Source organism: Gouania willdenowi, chromosome 5 (assembly GCF_900634775.1).
Source record: "Gouania willdenowi chromosome 5, fGouWil2.1, whole genome shotgun sequence".
Taxonomy (NCBI): Eukaryota; Metazoa; Chordata; class Actinopteri; order Blenniiformes; family Gobiesocidae; genus Gouania; species Gouania willdenowi.
The window spans coordinates 15,933,415-15,946,728 of record NC_041048.1 but is presented as its reverse complement, the minus strand read 5'-3'; the positions used below and the strand labels follow the sequence as shown (position 1 = coordinate 15,946,728).

At 39.1% G+C, this 13,314-nt stretch overlaps 1 protein-coding gene across 4 annotated transcripts; it reads left to right on the top strand.

Annotated features, from left to right (window-relative positions):
* Window positions 1-173: 173 nt before the first annotated feature.
* rbm6 (RNA binding motif protein 6) lies at window positions 174-13,059 on the top strand. Of its 4 annotated transcripts, none has more exons than XM_028447106.1 (23): window positions 174-331; window positions 2,051-2,112; window positions 2,821-4,264; window positions 4,362-4,451; window positions 4,581-4,650; window positions 5,379-5,452; window positions 7,643-7,717; window positions 7,848-8,115; window positions 8,659-8,816; window positions 8,911-9,011; window positions 9,101-9,170; window positions 9,690-9,759; window positions 9,899-9,915; window positions 9,992-10,112; window positions 10,228-10,325; window positions 10,435-10,791; window positions 10,873-11,022; window positions 11,107-11,169; window positions 11,759-11,986; window positions 12,065-12,139; window positions 12,226-12,323; window positions 12,412-12,463; window positions 12,572-13,059. In XM_028447106.1, exons 2-23 carry the CDS (start codon window positions 2,072-2,074, stop codon window positions 12,662-12,664), a joined length of 3,813 nt encoding a protein of 1,270 aa, XP_028302907.1. In that variant the 5' UTR covers window positions 174-331; window positions 2,051-2,071; the 3' UTR covers window positions 12,665-13,059. The 4 variants fall into 4 exon arrangements, with proteins under 4 accessions (XP_028302907.1, XP_028302905.1, XP_028302906.1 ...); XM_028447104.1 differs by having other exon boundaries at window positions 9,857-9,915; XM_028447105.1 differs by having other exon boundaries at window positions 9,687-9,759.
* The last annotated feature ends 255 nt before the right edge of the window (window positions 13,060-13,314 follow it).

The following is a 13,314-nucleotide window of genomic DNA, read 5'->3' as shown; positions in this document are numbered from 1 at the left end:
CCATAACAATAAACAAACACAAATACACATAAAGAGGTCTAACAGTCATTTTTTAAAAGGCACTAATACCAGTGGTTCCAGAGCTGAGATGTCACACAGGCGAATTATTATCATTTATTATCACTCTTCTGGCCGCTGGGTGGCAGGACTGGCTTTTCATGCGACAGGAAACCAGCGAAGAAGAATATTCGCCTCAGCTCGAAGAAGAAGAAGAAGAAGAAGAAGAAGAAGAAACGCATCGGTCTCCATGTTTTATACATTCTGTAGACACTGCGACGATTTGGGAAATTACTATTTTTATCGTCGATTCCAAGGTCACAGAGTAGCCAAGGTTAGTCGTAAATCACACATATTTGAAACAAAAAGCCGGTGGATCAGACATTTTAATGGTCTACTGACGAGAATGTACCGCGGTTTTAATGTTAGCATGTTAGCTTTGTTGGAGGCGTCTTGTCTGGATCGGTGCTACTGTAATAAACATATTCACTGCTACCAGGGCCTTACTTACATCATTTTTTGATGTACTTGTTTATTTTCTAATATTTTACAAACATGCATGATTCAACTGTTTATTGTGTTGCTGGGAAGAAAGGACCGCTGTCCACCATTAACAGCCACCTCGTATATCATTAATTGTCCTTTAAATTGACATCTCAGCGTCTTCATAATACGTAGTTCAAACAAGCAAGAATACATCGGATTGTGGGGCACGATTATGGGTTTCAGACCATTAATATTTAGTGTTCTAACGGTAAATATGTATGTTTTACAATACTTTTAAGAAAAATTAAAACGTATAAACGACGTTCCTACTATTTTCATCATAGACGCACTTTATAGTATATATGTAAGGCCATGTAGCCGCAGCACCACGTGACTTAAAGTTCCGTCAGTTTTATTTCAGCTCATATTTATTTTTAGCAACCCCTTAACACTTTTGTTTTAGGCAGTGGATATTTGTACGGTTGCCATATCAATATATACCAACATTATATCTGTACACACCGCCCCTATTTTGCCAGTTTAGGTCAGGTGATAGGTCAGTCATTGGCCAGTTTAGGTCGCGTGACTAAGACTAAACCTTACCCTAAACCTAGGAAGCGACGTACTTCTACTTCCGTAACCATACCAATAACACCGGGGGTTGTCCGTACAAATAGACATTTTCTTTATTTTAGCCCTAACCCAGGAAATACCCTAAAATGTTTGTTTTCGTATATGTATTTTTTAAGGTGGAATTTGTCATGTTAAATATGTTAAAATGAAAAAGACTAAAGTGGGATTGGAACCCACGGCAGCAGAAGGAAGAATTCTTGAGTCAAGTACTTTAGACCACTTGGCCATCCTGACACGGTGAAAAAACACAGGCACATTACGTTTATGTAGAAAAGGTCCGGTGTCACGGTCTGCGTTTACCTCCGTACTGAGATTATAACCCTAGCCCTAACATAATCCAATAAACAAATAAAACACGTGTCCGTTCACTATGAAAACAAAAATTTATTAATTTTTTTAGCGGAGATTCATTTTTTGGTAATGCCCATGCGCGTATATGCGCATATACAATACAGTATCTTTATGATGTGAACTCAGACCATGACACCGGAAAACGTACCCATAGTCCAGGGGGCTATGGCTATGTTTCCATATCAATAGATACTTCCTATAATGCATGCAGAATGTGAAACAAGTAGCTAATGCCTTAGTTAATTCCTATACCAATGTTTGAATATAGCAACAAAAGGTTGTGGCAGGATTCTGTTGCGTATAAATGATGGGATTGTAGCTGAAAGAATAACATGGAAAATTGGAAATATAGAAAGAATCAAAGTATGTTTTTTCGATACAAATAACCTTCTAAATGACTTATTTACATAATGATTGAACATTATATTTGTTTACCAGTTTAATGGTTTATCCTAAAGTTAAACACATTGTCAATGCCTCCAGTAGGTCTTTAATCTTTTTTTTCTTTCTTTTTTTTTTTACGATGGTCAATGTCAAATATATCTTGTCATAGTATATACTATATATATTTTTTTTTTTCTAGGTTGTATACTGATTTACAGCGATGTGGCCTGGACCAGGAAAGCGGGGAGGACCACCATTTCGGTAAATATAATTTATTATTTAGAAAGAGTAGGCAGGAATCTAGAGTTATTGAGAAACCATACATATAATAAAGGTAGTGAGGCTTTACAGAGAGATGAGCCATTAATTTTTATAAGGATTTTTTGGGCATGTATTGTATAAAGGTTAAGGATTTCTTTTTTTAAGTTATTGCAGTGCAGCATATGGGCCCTGGTGAAAGCCTTGAAAAGAAGCGTGATTGTGTTCAGCTAATACTGTATACGAGGAGAAACACATGTTTTGTCAGGTTTTCAGCTGTTTGACATGAAATGGTCTCAATCAGTTAATGAGACTTTTAACTTTCGGTGTGTTTGTCTTTCTCTCTTTCCCTGTCCATAAAAAAAACTTAGATCAAGAGTTATACATGGTAATTGTGTAACAAAGGTTTGGAACGAACACAGGTTTGCACTTGCAATTAAGTTTGATAAAATGACACTGTTTTGACAGGAAAGGTAACTGTAAACGCACATTTTTAAACTTGTGCTGTATAGAAATTGCATATTTAAAAAGTACTACATTTTTCGGGGGCTCATTTTATTGATGCTTTTTAATAATTAATTTCTGGCCAACCACCAACTCGGATGGGAGGGGGTGACTAAAAATGGGAGTCAGGGCATCCCTATATTAAATGACTCAACATTTGCCAGATGTTCTTTGCTTTCCAATCACTTGTTTTCTTTTTTGTTGCAGTGGCGATCATCATGCAGAAATGTTTAGGGGCAGAGAACACCCAATGCTGGATTATAGAGGAAGAGATATGAACGTAGGTCCATTGGCACCAAGGCCACTAGATGTACCACCTATGGATATGAGAAGAATGGATGGACCACCCATGAGAGGGCATGACTTGGACCATGGTAACATACACGGAAGAGAGCCAAGCAGAGATTATAGCAGATTTGAAGACCGACCAGAGTTCGATCTCAGATGGCCTTATGAGTCGGGAAACAGAGACCAACTGATGAGTGCTCCTGGATTTCGTGGCCCAGGTGGAAACTTGGATATGGGAGGAAGAGGCCCGCCAAGACAGTTAAATGATAGATTCATGAACACAGGTGATGAGGATTTATTTCTTGACAACCCACATATGGACAGAAGAAGCGGTTTTCCCATGGAAAGAATGGAACATGGCGAAAGATTTAGGGATATGCACGATAGACCTCCAACTGGCAGCGGGGATAGCAGTCATTATATGGATATGCCTCAACAGGAGAGAAGAATGATGGACATTGACAGAAGAGGTCCCCCTGTAAATCTAAGAGGATTTGATTCTGATATGGATTTTAGACATGGTCCTGGATCATCTGCTCATTTTACAGGTCGAGACAGATCTCCAATAAGATTTGGAAATGATAATCTCCATCCTGGAGAAAGAGCAAGAATGGATTTATCGGCAGATGTTGATGCACGAAGACCTGAGTTTATGGGCCCTGGAGACGGTCATGAGAGAGAGTATCTAGATGCACGGGGGGATCTTCTCATGGACTATCGAAGTGGTGAGGAAATGACCCTCGCTGAAGAATGGAAGCACCGTAAAAAGGACAATCCCTATTATACAACGGAAAAAAGTGTGGGTAGTGGACCTAAAGCCAATTTTCCTCCAGTGTTTCCCCCTTCATTTCAAGAGAAGGAAAAGTCGACCTTGGAATTTCCAGAAGAGGATGCTAGTTTTTCCCATGGGGACCATTATTTGCCAAAGGGTCTCTCATCAATTGGAAACAAAGGCGCACAAAACCAGAAACCCCAAGATTTTGGGCCCCTGCCTGGCACTCTAGGTGAAGAAAAGGAAGGTAAACATTGGGAATCAAAGCATATTTATAACAAATCTGATCTTAATGAAAGGCTTCCTTTTTATGACAAGACTCAGCAGTTAGCTGAAGTTCAGCATCCAAGTGATCGCTTTAAAAATATTACACAACATGAAGACCCTGTTTGCGGTAAACAAAGTGCAGGGCATGATTTCCATAACAGCAGCAATCTGCAGCCAAAGGATCAAGACTACAGAGACATTGATTATCGAACGGGATCAAGTGCAGTGTTTGAATTCAAGCGGGAAAAACTTCCTGCACAAGAGAAAATCCTCAATGAATCCACACCAATCCCACCTCCAAAACTGAGTAATTCTGGATCTCAGGCATGTTATTTCTCTGTTTTTATTTGTCAAATACTTGTATCGTTTAATGTTTTTTGTTGCCTAATATGTGAGCATTTTATGATTCTCTGTATGAAAGGATCAGGATTACAGGAATGCATCAATAGAGGAAAAGGTTTCCAATGTTATATCCATCACTGGTATTCCAAAGACTGCTACAACGGAACAGGTAATCAACTGAAAAGCAAAACTACTGCATGGTTTTTTAAAGTGTATAAAAATGCAATTGTAATGCATTACAATAAACAAAATCACTGTTATACTTTTTTATTCTTTTTTCGTTTTTACTTTGTTGCAGATTCTGGGTGCCTTCGCTGTCCGAGATGGTGTGCCAATGCAGGGGATGAAAATCAGGAATGTTGTGCCCGGTAAGAATAATGCTTATTTGTGAAAAGGTCTATTGGTCGCTAACCATCGCGCGACATTTCGCTCTTCCGATATTCGAACTTTCGCATTTCCTATTTCTTTCCTGGTTGCTTTTGTTGTTGGTGTGAACTCACTCAGTAGACCAGAAACACATGTTTCTGTTCTGACGTTACCGGTAGTTTCCATGTTGGAGAACATGGATTCGTTTGCAGCTCTTACAGGATGTACAGATGGAGTCTTTTTCACAGCTTTAAGAGTTGAGTTGGAAACTGTCTCTATGGAGGTTTTGCTCATCCTGCTGATGTAAGCAACTGAAAGTGAAAAATGTTCTCGGCTGACGGCTGTTCATCAAGTCTTTATGCCAAGATTTTTGGTTAAAGACGTCAACGTTTAGCATCAAAACAGCATCCGAGAACAAGGAGCTGTCCTAGCATCTACAAACATGATTTAAGTTTTCTTTCTTCATGGTGGCGCATCATGCAAATATGTGCTGTCTGCAACATCTTTGTGTTGAGGCCTGTGTTATAAGAGTACCTCCCATAGTCTGACATGATGTCAGTCATCAGAAGTAATAAAAGGCATTAATAAATTGTCTTCCTGAAAAAAAGGTATGTGTGTCATTTAAAGATGCTAAAATCCGCTCGCACTGATCTCGGTGTATTTACGAATGTTTTCTGTTTCTTGGTTTTGACTAACAAAAACCCATCTGTATTTCAAATGCTGTCCCCAGGTTACAGCTCCGATATGGCCTATGTGGAGTTTTTAAACATCGAGGATGCAGTCCGCTTCATGGAGTCCAACAAGGTGGCCCATCCTCGTCACTCAACGAAGGCCGTCTCTCACATCAGGATTATCGGGGGTTGGGGTTGGGCTTGGGGGTGATGGGGTTGGGGCGGGACTCGTGGGCGTTTACTAAATGGAGTCGAGGGGAATATGAGAAGAGGTTAACTTACAATTTTTAGGGGACTTGTCCATTTCAGGACATAAAAATGTGAAATATTACCACATTTTCAGTAGGTAATCTTTTATGAGAAACTATTAGTACTAGTTTACCAAACCAGGTTATACTTTACTAAAGTAACTACCGGTAGGTAAAGTGTTAACAGGAAAACTGTTTCCACTTTTAGTAACTACTAAAACAAACTCAACACAGTTTTATTATAGTTAGAAAGATCCTTACCCTGATTTTTATATTTTTCAGAAAATGTGATTAATGGAACAGTAAAAGATTTAATGGATGTTATTGCATTTCACATCAGTGTTCAATATTCATTTGTTGCCTCTCGTGACAAGATTGACTTATTCTACTGTTGTAGCTCAGATCTGAACAGCGTTATTTGGTAGCACAGTTTGTCAAAAGGATTGAATCTGAAGCCACATAGTGAATACACTTGACACGATTGGAACTCCTTGATGATTCAGTGGTATCTGATGGTGCTCTAAAGTCAATAGTTAGTTGTTTACATTCAACACAATCACATCCAGTTGCTCTTGTGATGTCTCATCAGTTGACTCTTGGGTTAGATTTTTCAAAAGGTTGCTTTAATGGTGGAACAAACCACTCTGTTCTGGCACTGTAGCCGTTGTTGAAACCCTCAAACCCTTTTTGTCCGTTTCCACCTGAACTGTGTGTTGAAATAAATGTTGCAGTTTGTAGCACTTTTTTTCGATGTTTGTCTGCTTCTATGAACTTGACAAGGTTCACGTTACTTGTTTTGGATAAAATACTTTTTCTGAATGCAAGAATTTACAAATGTTTGCTTGTTCTTCTTGGAGATCTTGATTGGAAGTCCTTGGCGAATCACATTGGCCTGCGCTGCGTCGCTGTGTGTAGTGCAGGTTCTCTTCAGCTTTGTGAACTTTTCCTTTAGTCTTCCACTGTGTTGATTACTATTAGTTCCATGAGGTGATCTTTTGCCATGTAACTTTGACTTCATCCTTCCTTTTGGTGAGTCCTCCATCTTAGGAAAGCAGCCACAGACCTCTTTTCATTTTCATGCTGGCAGCGATCTTAATGGCTCTCTGGTTGATTCCCATTCAACTCTTCTTCAAAATATGACGCATTCTCTTGTCCTCATTCTTCAGGACTTGTCAGTGACTTTTAAGCGTTTCTTAAACAGCTTTGATTTACTTGTTGATGACACTCGTACCAGAACTTCTTGTACACATGCTAAACCCCAAGCAGCACCGTTCTCTGTTGCTCAAGAGTTAGTGTAAAAATGATGAAACAATTTCCTTTTCAACGAGTAGCATCAAGTTTTCAAGAGTAACTGTTTTACTTTTTTTTGGTATTTCTTTGACTTGGCAAACATTCTTTAGGTTAGGAAGGCATTGATAAATGTTGTGCAGAATGTGTGGGTCATCATTTTATCTTTATTGATTTAAAACGTACCTTGGCTTGAAAATATCTTCAAAGTGGCGGAGGTTGTTTGTGAACCAATATAGTTATGATTTGTTAAGACTGCACTCTTGTATTAAGAGTTACTAGCTTGCAGTTAGGCATGCTACTGCTTCATTGCTGTTTTTTGATATTTGCAAGTCATGAAAACTCCTCTTGATTTAGTTATCTTACCTGTTTGTATCTCTTTTGGCAAGATGTCGTTCTAGTCTTTATAACGATCATCTTCTGTGATCTAGAAGTTCTTTTTTTTCCACATTTTTGCTCAGATTTTTTTTTGTTACTGTTGCAGTGAAGTGCAAGCCTTCAGTCCAAAAGACAGTAAAAAAGAAAAGAAAGGAAAGGCACAATTCTTTTAATTGGCGTGAGTTCTTTATTTGATATTCAATGGCAGATCAAGCATTAGGGAAGGACACAGTAGAACTAATGTTGCAGAAAAGTAACATAACTTAGGGAAAGGTGCATAGATGTTGTGGGCCTGACTTCGCACACAACCTGGCCCACAGTTGCATGTTGAGGATCATTGGTTTTATTCAAACTACGACTTAATAATGTATAATTTAGATTTTTTTCTCCCATATTTGTCCTTCTTTTAGGGTTCTCTAAAAGTTGGCAGTAGAACTACTTCTATGAACTACATCCAGCCTGAAAAGTGTGAACGAAGCGCTCCTGTGAGTACATTATGTCGGACAATATCATAACGTAGTAAATGATGCTCAAACTTAATTACTGTACACTGTTATCTTCAGCCTGTTGCCATGACAGATACATTTGTCTAATCTTCTTTTGCATTTGATTCAGGAATCAGATCACCAAGTACCTGTACTCCCAAATCCCTCATTACCCAGACCAGATATTCCCCTTGGGTCAGAGCCAAAAGAGATTTTGGAGCCCTTCACTCCGGACCAGTGGCAGCGCAGCTCGGACTTGACCCCAGAGGCTTGGCAGCAGCAAGTCGATCAACAACTTCATCAAGAGGAGAGGGATCAGGAGGCCAAAGGCTGGAGCGATCGCAATCCTCCCAGGCAAACTTCACATCAGTCTGACCCTGTGTTCAAAGACAGTAAAAGTATGTTCATATACATGCTGTGGTCTTGATATCTTCATGATATAAAATGCCACCAACCAAATAAAATATGTAATTTTCTAATTTACATTTTGGAAAGAAAAAGGTTTTTCACAGTGAGCACCGCTACTGCGAGTGTTAATTTCAAAATGTATAACTGACGGCCAAATTTTGTGAAGTAAAGCTGGAAGTCCAAAGTAGCCCCCTACGCTGGTTGAAACACAGAGTAGGGGGCGACATCACATCGTAGGGGATGAAAATCACAGCGTCGGGGGCCCTTATGCTCAATGGCGCTGGCGAGAACCCTTGCTTATTTGCAGAGCAATTCCTAAAGTATTACAAAATTTAAAAACGGGAACTTGGTAAAAATGTGGAAACATTTAAGCTAAATATATAGTATGTCTAACATCTGGAGAAACATTGTGTTTTTTAAGGTTAAAATTTGTGAATATTTAAAGATGGAAATAAACAAATTGAACTGGAGCTTTAGTAACAAAAAAAAGAGTTGTTGTATATTTGGACACTGATGTTCTCCTCTCTTTATAGCTATGATAATAAAGAATGTTAAAGCAACCACCACTGTAGAGACGATCCTGAAGGCTCTCGATCCTTTTGCATATCTGGATGAGAGAAATGTCCGCCTGGTTAAAGGCAAACAACCTGGCTCAAACGGCTTTTGCTTTGTTGATATGGACTCCCACGAGGTACCTTCTCCCTTCCTTGGAAACTGTTTTTAAATCTGTCATTTGAAAATATGTCTTTTACTCATCTTATGAGTGTTTGTTATTTTTGTTATAGCAAGTGACACGTCTGGTGGAGCTTCTGACTAAGCCAAGGCCCCTTTATATCGATGGAGTCCGAGTTTATGCTCAGGTTGCAAAACCCTTAAAGAACCAAAGGTAAGTTAATGAATTTGTTAAAAAAAAAAAAAAAAAAAATCACTTTACTCAGGGGGCATCTCCTAAGAAGATTTATTTTTGTGTTTCAGTTTCAGGAAAGATCAAGACAAACCAAACATCTCCATCCTTGGGTATCCACCTGAGAGCAGCATGTTGGGGGTAGGTCTGTCTTCATAAGTCCTCATGACTCAAATTTGCTTAGTCAAAGCTGCTAAAGTGACTATGTAATCAAAGATTAAGATTTTGGGTTATTCCTTTAAATGGGTTTCAATATCATTGGCTAAGAAAAGTGTAAAATCAGCCCTGTAAGTTTCTACATTGTTTTTTGTCAACGTTGAACATTTCATCACAGAAAACTGATCTTTGTATTTAAAACCACATAAGGACCTTTATATTGGTTTATGTAGCTCTTAAATTTAATCCCTAAAAGTAGATTTCTTTATGCAGATTATGGGAAATCAGGAGATATACTTTCTGTCTTTCTCGATTTCTTTTACTCTTTGTTTCAAACTTCACGACCAAATCAACACCAAGAACAATAAAAACAAAACGTGGAATACCTATAATCAGTTGTTCTCGGTATTTCTCAGGGATTTTAGTTTTTCACCTATTTTAACTTGTACAACTGTTTGATTTGGAGCAATGGTGGGATTGATTTATTTTGTATTTCCACAGCAACAGCACCAACACCTGCCAATGTTCACGCAGCCTTTGCCTCCTCCGTATGGATCACCTGCTGGAGTACAAGGTAACCCTTCCTTTCCTAACAAAATAACTTTTTGTCATCCTCATTTATAATGTCTTGGCCTCTTAAAAATGAACGAATAATCAAAACCTTTATAAAGGGGATTTTGCATCAGGCCTTTCCCATCTTGCGTCATCAACAGAGCCCAGGGTTAACCAGGTAGGCTCCAAACAGAACGCCCCGTTTAAATGTGCTGCCAATAGGATGAAAATTGAAGGCATTGGATTCTTTACAGGAACTCGGAGGTGTTGAGGCTCCAGCTGTGGATCAGCCGTTCCAGGGTGGGGGACCTCACATGCCTGAGGAATCGGCAACGATGGCAGCTGCCACAGATGGGTCGCAGGCCTTTGCATGTAGTAAGATAAATGACACCGTTTTGTAAATTTCACAGGAAATTTTCCAAAACCGTAATGAATGGAAAATCGTTTTTTTGCGTCTGAATCAAAGGCATTTTTTCTCTCTATCCGAAAGCTCCAGAGATTCCAGATATATCAGGCTTTCTGTACGATGCCACGTCAGGATTCTACTACGACCCAGAGACAACACTGTATTACGATCCTAACTCTAGGGTGAGCAAAATTTCCTTTTTTTGGGTACATAATTTCATACTTTGTCGCCTTTGAAGTCCTGGATATACATGTCATTTTTTTTATTTATTTTGTGTGTGTTTGTTTCCAGTACTTCTACAATGCTCAAACCCAGGAATACATGTACTGGGATGCTCCATCAAAAACATATGTCGCCGTTCCTGGAGAATACTCAGCAGAAAACCAACCTGTGATCATGACGGCAGAGGACCAGGCCATCCTCTCCAACCCAGCAGCTGATGCTCCTTTGGAAATGAGAAAGCCATCAGAGACCTCCAGCTTATCAACAGATGAAGCTGCAGTTCCTGCTGCAGCCCCAAGCATCGCAGCAGAGGCAGCCCCACCCCCCGCAGAGGCTGATGAAAGAAACGATGACGATGATTCCTCTAAAAGGGACAAAGAGAAGGACGGCAAAGAAGACAAGCCCAAAAGTCTCGCTGCCGTCAAGGTGGAGCTGAAGCAGTGAACACTACATTAGGTGCATGAATGCACAGTACTAATATTTAAGATGCGTTTGTGTTTTTGGTAGATCATGAAAGATATGGAGCGATGGGCAAAGATCCAGAACCGCCAAAAAGACAGCGCTCGAGCCCCGTCTCCAATGCTGAGGAGTGGAATGGACGATGATAAGAGGCAGTCCAAGTCAGCTGATGCTGGTTTTGCGATATTTGAGCGGAAGGTTCGGGACTACAGCTATATTACTCAAGCAGTCAGTGGTTTACAAGTTGACATACCAAACATTTGTTTGTTTTTAAATCTACAGATAGGAGGAGAAGATCTGTTTAAGAAGCCTTTGGCTCCCCCTAAGAAAGATGAAAAGTCAAAGGTGAGAGACTAGTTTTACCTCGGTCTATTAAAAATGTATACTGTGTATCAATTAATTATGCTCTGAGATATAGGTGACCCATTAAGATCCACTTTTTTTATCATGAAATCAGATCAAATAATGGATTTGTGACTAAAAAAGAGGTCAAAGTTGCAGTTTAAGTATCCATTCCATTGAGCACATGTTCATCCTGCAGCTCAGCATAACAGAGATTACAGCTGGAAAATGCATTGATTCACTAACTTCCAGTGAGTTGAATCTTAGTCCAAAGTAAAATCAAATTACAGATACATAGGGTAAGGTGGCCCACCTTTATTGCCCTTAGATGGTTTTGAATGCAACTACAAAAGGACCAACCAACTTCAGTAATGTATTATTATTATAAATACATATTTATTTGTTATGCCACACAAAATGTTGTCAGCCAAAAAAAAAGTTGGCAATTCCTGATACTTAATATTTAAATTATTAAAATAAAAGACCTAATCCTGAAATTATAATGTGAAATTCTGACCGAAACACTCTCTAACAATTATTCAAACTGGCTGGATGTGTCAATTATTGTCACACGTCATGCTTTGTTTATCAGCGTGTAATGGGATCACTGGGAATGCTGGCCTCAGACTATGCAGCAGGAAGTGATGAAGAGGTGGAAGAGGATAAAGAGGAAACCACAAAACCCAATCAGAGCACTAAGTCATCAGATAAGGAGGACAAACTGACCGACTGGAAGAAGATGGCCTGTCTACTGTGTCGGAGACAGTTTCCAAACAAAGACGCACTGGTCCGCCACCAGCAGCTTTCGGACCTGCATAAAGTACAGCCTTTAGATTTCTTTTGTCAGTTTCAAATTTGTGACTAAATGCTCTAAATCATTTTCTATCTTTTTTATCAGCAAAATATGGAGATCCACCTAAAAATCAAACGGTCAAAGAAAGAGTTGGAGGCTTTGGAGAACCAGGAAAAAGAAGTAAGTGAATCCTGGAGGAGGGCAGTCCTGATACTTAAAGCGTAGTGTTGTTTACCGAGACTGAGCTTGTGGTAAATCTTCCATAGCTGAAAGCAGGAAAAGCTTCGAAATCACCTGAACCGAAAAAAAAAAAACAGCATCATCAACAGGCGCAGCATCATAACACATGGGCTGGAACATCCAGGTAGAACATCAAAATAAGAAACTGATCCAAATGTAGGCCAAAAGTTTGAGATGTTGTGCTTGAAGTGTTTTTCATTTTTTGTACAAAGGGAAACAAATAAAGTCAGTGACAGACCGGGTTTAGGAGCCGTACCAGCGCCAGTAAGTCTAAACATTTGTATTAATTTATTTATTTACCAGCTATCGAACTGTTTGTGGCTGTTTTCATTTTATTTACTCATGTTAATTTTTTGCTGTATTGTCAAACAGAGAAAAAAGAAAGAGCATGTAGTTTGGGACCACGCCACGTACAAACAAGCAGTTCGGAAGGCAATGTTTGCACGATTCAAGGAGCTCGAGTGACTGTCGTGTGAAGAAATGAATACGTCCTTTCTTTGATATGTGAAGTGGTGAAGGCATGCACTCCCAGGTTGGCCTGATGAACACTTATGGACTTATTTTACCCATCACCACACTTTGAACAGTGACATAAAGCAACACGTTGAATGCAAAAACAAGACATTTGCTTTCAATGTATTTTGTATATAAATGTGCTGACTCTGTTGATTTGAATATTTTTCATTATGTTGATTGTGGCCTGCTTGCAATATTGTAAAACATGTCGTCCTTTTTGCATAATGCTTTCACTGGCCAACTCATTTTTCCCTAATTAATTTTTAAAATTGATTGTCTCCTGCATTTTCTGTTTAATTAATTGTTGTATGTATACATTTTAAGTAAAAAAAAAAAATACTGACTTTTAGTGTCTCAGGGTTTTCTTCATGCTTCACTTTTACTATCTGTGCCACAAGATGGCAGTAAAATGTTTTTTATACACAATAAAAGACACAAGGAAATTTTTAAGCACTTGTCTTAGTTGTGCTTCTTGGTAAATGTAGCTCCAATGCTTTCCAGTGTTTGCTTCTGACCTTTGGCGATACAAAGAAACCAGCCGTCATCATACCTAAGGTTGTGTTGCAATGTTTCAAATGGCATTGATTGTGTGCTGACAT